At 50.0% G+C, this 7857-nt stretch overlaps 1 protein-coding gene across 3 annotated transcripts; it reads left to right on the top strand.

The window, feature by feature from the left end:
- The first annotated feature begins 1109 nt into the window (after nt 1-1109).
- On the top strand, nt 1110-7625 carry LOC115601732 (hypoxia up-regulated protein 1-like). Of its 3 annotated transcripts, none has more exons than XM_030472072.1 (6): nt 1110-3369; nt 4203-4439; nt 4575-4654; nt 5254-5373; nt 6953-7049; nt 7496-7625. In XM_030472072.1, exons 3-6 carry the CDS (start codon nt 4580-4582, stop codon nt 7504-7506), a joined length of 303 nt encoding a protein of 100 aa, XP_030327932.1. In that variant the 5' UTR covers nt 1110-3369; nt 4203-4439; nt 4575-4579; the 3' UTR covers nt 7507-7625. The 3 variants fall into 3 exon arrangements, 1 of the variants encoding a protein (XP_030327932.1); XR_003989463.2 differs by lacking the exon at nt 7496-7625 and having other exon boundaries at nt 1132-1549; nt 3177-3369; nt 6953-7337; XR_003989464.1 differs by lacking the exon at nt 7496-7625 and having other exon boundaries at nt 1135-1352; nt 3177-3369; nt 6953-7337.
- The last annotated feature ends 232 nt before the right edge of the window (nt 7626-7857 follow it).

The raw sequence follows: 7857 nt of genomic DNA, 5'->3' as shown, positions 1-7857 counted from the left end.
CATAGACCAAAGCACAGCACATCTCCCAAAAGTTGATGGCATCACCGATTTTGTGGTTTTCAGTTTTAACAGTTGAGACAGCATAAAAACACATTCCCCTCTGCGTGCTTCGGGACAGCCAAAAGCATTGGCAAATCTGCCAGTCCTTTCTGGCAGCCTGATAGATTGCAGTCCTTTCCCACTCCTCCTGCCAAGTAAAACCATGTGGGGATCTCGAACCTCACCAATTGTTCTATCATCTCCCTTTCTCTGACTGCATTCATCTACGTTCTTCTGTGCTCTTTTTTTAACACGCTGAAACATAATTTGGAATTTCTGTTTTTCAGATGACTTGTTGCAGGCATCTAGTGATGCTCAACAGATACCCCTAGCCGATGGGGACCAGGGACCAGGTGCACTGGGACGCCCATCCCAGCATGGGAATGGAGGGGAAATGTCATGTGGCAGAGCCTGAGCAAGAGACGTGGCACAATCCTCCACAGCCTGTGGGACGGGGCTGCGGGTGCTGTCCCCATTGTCTCTTTTGAGCAGAGCCCCCCCCCCCCCTTTTCTTCGGGGGGCGTGTACCTGTGTAAATGGCAGTTATTAAAGTAATGAAGTAACGAGCTGTTCCTTGGGGCAGTTTTTCTCATTTTTTGTAGGTGTTTTCTGGGGGGTGGAATAAAAAGGGGGATGTGGGGAATCCGGAGATGGATGGTGTCATTTGGGGCACCCTAGTGCCACTGTGGGGGGCGATGATTCGGCAGCGGAGCAGATGAGTAGAGGATGGGGGGGGGTCCTCCGAAGAAAGGGGGGTAACAGGTTGATTTGGGGCTGATTTCCCCAAAAAGACCTTTCCATGTCGGGCTGTGCTTGTGGAGCCGCAACCACTGCGGTGGCCGCAAGATACTGCAAACCCCCTGATTCTGGGTCTGCAAGGGCGGGGGCGGGGGGGGGTGTGGGGTGGGGGATACCCCCCCAAAAACTCGGTACAGCAGGTGGGGGGGACGCGGTGTGGCGCCGAGAGCTGCTCTCTGCTGCCATCCTGTGTCCGGAATTTGGTACTGCATCCCGGGCACTTTGCATGCGCCGCGGCGCTCCCTTTGTCCCCCCCTGCTGTTCGCCGGAAGTGGCGGCGTGATCCTGCGGGCCGGTGTCGCGTGGTCGCTGCTGCCTTCCGGTGAGGAGTTGCCGCCGCCGCCGCCGCTCCACGCTTAGGTGTCGGCGGGCGCGCGGGGTGCTCGTGGCCGCAGCCCGGTGTTCGCGCACCGGTTCTGGTCCCTCCGGCGCGCCGTCGGCGAGCGTCGCATGCTCAGCGCCCGGGAGCAGCGCGGCAGCGCGCAGGGCCCGGGTCCCGGCAGCGGCGGCAGCAGGTGAGATCCGAGCCCACCGGGGATCCACGTCCATCGGAGAGGCGAGCGAGCTCGTCCGTCCGTCCGTCCGTCCGTCCGTCCATTCGTCCGTCCATTCGCCGGGTGCAGAGGGGCGTCTCCTGCCCGCTGGCCGCCCGGCGCGGGAAGCTTTACATCGGCCGATGCAGCAGGGTTGCGGTCTGCCGGAGACGAGCCGGGTCAGGACTCCTCACTGTGCTTGATTCTCCCTTAATCTCCCTTGATTAATCTCAAGCGCCTCGGAGGCTCCTGCCCCGGCATCCTGCCCCTGTGCTTGTCTCTCCCTTTGCCCTCGTTTCAGCTATAGCAGAGTTAATTCTCTTCCTGCGATCTGGTGCGGTGCTGTGTTTCGGCTTTACTCTGAGGATAACGCTTGTAACGCACCGATGTTTCAGTTGTTGCTCAGTCGCGCTTACCCCGAGCAAAGACTTCTCAGTCCCTCGTGCTCTGCCAATGAGGAGGGGCACAAGAAGGCGGGAGGGAGCAGAGACAGGACACCGGACCTGAACCAGCCAAAGGCGTATTCCATACATCCCACAGCACGTCGTGCTCGGTCTAGAAACTGAGGGGAAGTTACCCGGAGGGTCCTTAATTCATACTGCATCTTCATTTATAGGGAAAGGGCGAAGATGGAAATACCCGTTTAGAAACTAGCTAAGGAATTCTCTGTTTTTCGCTTCCATTCTAAAATTGCAGTTATTTTGGAAATGAGAGTGTTTACCGTGGCTTTCAGATGCTCAAAGACCTGGAGACTGAAATTCTCTCTCTATGAAATCAGTAAGGTCTGCAGCAGCAGCAGGGCTAATTGCCCTCCTTTTGTTCTGCAAGTAGACTTGATGTGTTGTGCCCTGGTGGACCCCAGCTAATCACAGCTTTTCTGTTGAGACTTTCAGCAAGGGTTTCAGTTGCTGTTGCTGCTCTCCTGGTTTCTGCCGGTTTGGACACCTGTCTTGCTACAATAAAGTCATTAGGTTTCTTCATAAATACTTATATTGTAATGCAGAGACACCGTTGTGAGGGAGCTGATCCAGATCTCGATCTGTGTTGCAAGGTGCTGGTAGCAGGAGATGTATCAAGTTACCAGACTGGGTGGCTTTAGGGCTTCTCTAGTTTATGCTAAATCATTTAAGTCTCAGCCTGTTGAGAACAGGCAGAATCTTTATTTGCTCTGCTGCTGATTTGCCCTGAAGCTGAAGGCTTTAGATCTAGGAGCAGTTGAGTAGGAGCTTGTTCACATAATTTTATGCCATGAAAATTATGCTGTCTAAAAATTAAACGGAGTTTCTCTCATTAAAGCTCTACAAATGCCCTTTAAATCCTAGTGCTTTTAATGTATGAGATAGCTATGGATGGCCCAGTACACAGCCTATGCATACAGCACCCTACAGTACAAAATATGTATGACCTTATTGGTCACTCCGTATGGCTAAAAATGAGTGTAGTATCACAAGAAGTTATTTGAGAATGAGTTGAAAATGTTCCAGGACTTGTTTCTGGGGAAGTCTCTCATTTCTAGATTGTCCTGGTGCTCTGAGGCCAGGCTCCTGGCTGTGTGTTGTCTGTGCAGGTGTCTAGCAGACTTCTTGCTTTGTCACAGAGTCGCGTCCTGCACTGAAGTGACTCTTAGTTACTGTTGTAGCTCAGCACAGGGCCTCGCTAATGGCTGCAGTCGCTGTGAGTGCTGGTTTTCATACGTATGGTTTTTTGCAGGGGATTGTCTCTTCTGTGAAACACTTGCATGGGATTTCTACATTAAAAAAATACACAACTGTTTTGTTTTCCCCTTTATTTGCCTGCGATGACCAGGAAGAAGAAGAAGAATGCCTAGCAGAGATGGGTAAAGAAGAGCAGGGGAAAGAAGCGAGACCAGAAAAGCAGTGTGGAAGATGCCAGTGAAGAGCAGGGAGAAGAGACGCAGCAGTCTCCAGCTCAGGCAGAAACTGCCCCTCCCAGAGCAGAGTCCCAGAAAAAGGAAGAAGGCAAGAAGTTGGAGTCTCGGGTGAGCATCACGCTGAGGGAATGGGTCTTGGATTTTGGTGTCTGAGAAGCTGAATTGTGAGAAACGGTCTTTAGGTTCGGGCAGGCCTCAATCAGACACAACAGTGAAGCAGCAATTTATTTCATGTTTGTGTAAAAATGGGTGTCCTGGCAAGTAGGCACACACAGCAAAGGCAGAACTTTGATTTGGATTTCCTATCCCGTCCACAAGTTCCCTCCCTTGTTTCCCCATTGGTTGGGTACTCCAAGGTTTACAGCCTATCCAATGCATATAATCTACGTGTCGACTGTCCCGCCTCTGGTTACACCTCCCCTTCCTCGATTTTGTATACCCCTTCCTCGATTTTGTATGCCCCTTCCTCTTACTTATTTATTTATCTCCTTTTATGGTTCGATTTCATAACTCTCTGGCAGAGAGACTTACTATTGGGAAGCAGCAGTTTGCACCGGCTACAGCAGCAGTTTGCACCAGCTTAGTTTCATAGGTTGTACAAAGATAGCATTCTTTTTAACCACAGAGTGTCTGTCGCCTGAAGATGACACTGTCTTTAGCCGCAGAGTGTGTCTGTTTAAGTCATGGTATTTCAAACCCTTTGTTTCATTCCTTTAGTAACTTAGCCCCAGTTTTGCAAAGTCTTAATATTGCAAAGCCCTAATATTACAAAGCCTTAATATTGCAAAGCCCCATTCCCGATATGCCAAAACAACACTGTTTCTCTCACAGAATTTCCTCAGGTGAACTGTTCTTTCCCTGTTTGTCCTCTGCCCTGGGAAAAAAGCTGGAAAACCCGCAAATCTGTTCCCTTGCCTGAGAATGTACTTTTTCTGTTACAGGATCCCAAAGGAAATAGAGAAACTGCAAAAGTGGAAGAACCGTCCAAAAGTTCCGGTGACAGCACAGTTACCGAAACGGAGGAACGGAAGAAGATCAAAGCACCCAAGAAGCAGAAGCTTGTCTGGGAGATCCCTGTGGAACTGGGTGTAAATGATGTGCCTGACCTGCTGGAGGATGAACTGAAGAGCTCGATGAAAAAGGATGTTTGAAATGGCTCTGCCAGGTTAAAGCTCCAGGTAAAGGAAGTGAATTGCTTTGGAATGGTGGTGACTCACGTAGCACTGCTATCATCAGAAGCTGATGCATATGATGTGCTGCTAAAGGCACTTGCTACCTTTGATTTCTGTTCTCTTTGCATGCTATACTCCCAGACTTGATGATCGGAGATCTAGAGAAACAGAAAAGAGAGAAATCGGCCAACAGCTTGGAGTCATTCATCTTTAAGACCCAGGTAAGAGGGGGATATAAAGAAATGAGAATGCCTGGAGAGCAGGTAGAAGTGTCTTGTGCAGCTTAGCTGATCTGAATGCAGGGGAGTTGTTTGGGCTGGGGGGAGACGATTTGAGGACCCCAGCTTTTGTCTTTCAGTCATTTTTCCACTACCTCTAGGCGTGCCAAGCCCACGGGGACTTGATAGAAATGCAAGACTTTCCCCAAGTGTGTCTAACACATTAGGCTTTAGGTTCCCGTTATCTCTTCTATGTGCCTACCTGGGCATTTTGGTACACTTGCACTCAGGCTGTAAAGAAGCTACAGCTCCTCAAGAACCACTGCTGTGCAGTTAAGTGCATGTGAAGTTACGGTGGTTGCAGCTTTACCATCGCGTACCTGGTGTGCACACGTCTATACACCTGCTGTCTTACTACCATGCTCCTGGTAATGCTGGGAGCAGGAGCTCAGATTTGGGAGGGTTGAGTGAGAATCTCCTGGGCAGTGCAGGCAGTGCCCCAGGAGTCCCCGGTCTGGCCCAGTTGCAACGGGGTGACCAGGTGGTTTTATGCTTCCACACTCAGTGGTATTTGATGGGAGTGCTTGCTTTGTTCTTTGCAGGAGAAGCTTTACCAAGAGGAGCATCGGTTTGTCTCAGCGGGGGAGCAGAGAGAAGACGTTTCCAGAAAGCTTAGCGAGGCTTCCAGCTGGATGGAGGAGAGCTCTGCAGCTGCAACTAAGGTACTGCTGTGGGTATTCAGGATACCAGGCGCTGCCCCTTACGTGCAAATGACCACACAGACTGACTGAGGATCGATCCACCATGATCCTTTGTAATCTGTTTTTTGCAAGTCTGTCGCTTCCCCAGCATGTTTTTGGCAGAATAAAACATAAAGTTCTTGCAGCTGTGGATGAGCACCTTGAGCAGTAACTGCTGAAGTTACTGTGCTGCAGCCCATCCTTCTCCAGCTTTCTCTCCTGATGTCTGTGACAGGCTTTACCCCCGTCTCTGTCCCGCTCCCTGTCTTTCACTTTGTCCTGCCTCCCTGTCCATTTTTTAATCTCTCTTTATTGCCTTGTCCTGGTGCTTGTCTCTGTCTTTCTTTTCCTTCTGCCCCGATGCTTCTCTCCACCCGTGTCCTGCTCACTGTCCCTCTGTCCTGCTTCCTGTCCACATTACTTCTGTCTCTCCTTCTCTGCCCACTGCCTGTCCCCTCATTCCTTGCTATGCCTCTCCCTTTTTCCCTTTCTCTCCTCTGTCCTGCTCCCTGGCCCCTTTTCTCTCTTCCTCCGTCTCTGTCGTCTGGCCCATTTCTAGTTTTAGGTTTTTTCCTTCTTGGTCACTTCTTACAGATCTGACCCTTTCTTTATTTCTTGATCCCTTTGTCCTCTTCCCTCTCTCCTTTTTCTCTCTCTGTCCGCATGCCCTGTGCCCCACCACTTTTGTCGTCTCTCCCTCCTTCTTCCTCTCGTTTCCCCCCCGCCACCTCTATATCCCGATCCCGTACCCTCCGTTTTCTTGCTCCATTTCTCTCTTTCATTGACCGTACCAAAGATGGTGCAAAATATTTTTTTCCTCTGCTGAATTGTAGCCTTCACAAAAAAAGGAAACTTTAGACTCTGTCGTGGTTTAAGCCCAGCCGGTAACTCAGAACCACACAGCTGCTCACTCACTCCCCCCCTTTCTTCCTCCCCACCAGCTCCCAGAGGGATGGGGAGGAGAATCAAAAGAATGTAAATCCCACGGGTTGAGATAAGAACAGTCCAGTAACTAAGGTATAATACAAACCTACTACTGCTACCACCAATAATAGTAATGATGAGGGAAATAACAAGGGGAGAGAATATAAAAGTAGAAGGGGAAAAGGAAAAGAAAACAATAAACACAAGTGAAGCACAATGCAATTGCTCACCACCCGCCAACTGATAACCAGCCTAACCCGAGCAGTCATCTGGGCCTTCCGGGTAACTCCCCCGGGTTACTCCAGGTAACTCTATACTGGGCATGACGTGCTGTGGTATGGAATACGCCTTTGGCTAGCTTGGGTCAGGTGTCCTGTCTCCGCTTCCTCCCGGCTTCCCGTGCGCCTCCTCACTGGCAGAGCATGAGACTGAAAAGTCCTTGATTGGGGTAAGCATTACTTAGCAACAACTAAAAACATTGGTGTGTTATCAGCATTGTTCTCAGACTAAAGTCAAAAACACAGCACTGCACCAGCTACTAAGGAGAAAAATAACTGTTATAGCTGAACCCAGGACAGACTCACACCCAGCTTGATGGTAAAGGTTTTGGTTTTGGGGTATTTTTTCCCTCTCCCAGCTGGACGTCAACTGCCACCGTTTCCCCATGGACACCCTTTATTTTGCCATGGAAGGACAAAACAGAGGGAAGAATCCATCGTGGTCTGCGATGCATGGTACGTCTATGATGTGTGTCTGCGCTTTTCCTAACGTGCTTGTAGTATGGGCTTTAAAGATGACATAAAGAACGTGCTCACTCTAGTTCTCTGATTTTTTTCTATGAAAGATTTAAAGACAAATACTCAACATAAGGTCCGTTGCAGAGCGTGTTGCACCTCTGCAAAGCTTTTAGTTTTCTCTTCCTGAAAGAAGTGTCTGGGTGGTTAACTGTTAAATGATAGCGAGACAATAGTTTTGCAATAAAAGAGGAAAGGAACTGTTTGTAAGAGTTCAGATGTTCAGAAGAAACAGACGTTGGTTTTTACGGTAAAAGCTGTTCTGTTGTGTTTTGTGGTAGGTTTTTGGTTGGGTGGGTTTTTTTGGTTTTGTGGTTTTTTGGTTTTTTTTTTTAACATGAAGAAATACAATTTGGGATTTCTATTTTCCGGATGACTTCTTGTAGACATTTCGTGATGCTCAACATGCTGTGGTGGCCCAAAACTACTCCAAACCCCTGATTCTGGGTCTGCAAGGCGGTGTGGGGGAATCTGCAGAATTTTTGGGGGAGAAAAACGTGTTTGGGATTTATGTGGTGATGCTGCTGCTGCTGCCGTCCTGTGTCCAAAACTCGGTACGACGGGGGTGGGGGGGGGCGCGGTGGGTGGTGGGCGCCGCTCGCTGCTGCCGTCCTGTGTCTGAAACTCGGTACTGCAGGTGGTGGTAATGGGGGGGGGCGCGGTGTGGCTCTGGGCGCGGCAGCCAATGGGAACGGCGGAGGGGCCGTCTCGGGAGTGATTAACAGGCGCGGCGGCCGATGACAGCCAC

Source organism: Strigops habroptila, chromosome 3, assembly GCF_004027225.2.
Source record: "Strigops habroptila isolate Jane chromosome 3, bStrHab1.2.pri, whole genome shotgun sequence".
In the NCBI taxonomy this organism is placed as follows: Eukaryota; Metazoa; Chordata; class Aves; order Psittaciformes; family Psittacidae; genus Strigops; species Strigops habroptila.
This window is presented reverse-complemented; position numbering and strand designations above follow the sequence as displayed.

Coding starts and splice junctions, on each gene's coding strand:
- LOC115601732 (XM_030472072.1), top strand. CDS start 4,580: ATGATCGGAGATCTAGAGAAACAGAAAAGAGAGAAATCGGCCAACAGC. Junction 4,655..5,253: donor CATTCATCTTTAAGACCCAG/GTAAGAGGGGGA, acceptor TGTTCTTTGCAG/GAGAAGCTTTACCAAGAGGA. Junction 5,374..6,952: donor GCTCTGCAGCTGCAACTAAG/GTACTGCTGTGG, acceptor TCCCTCTCCCAG/CTGGACGTCAACTGCCACCG.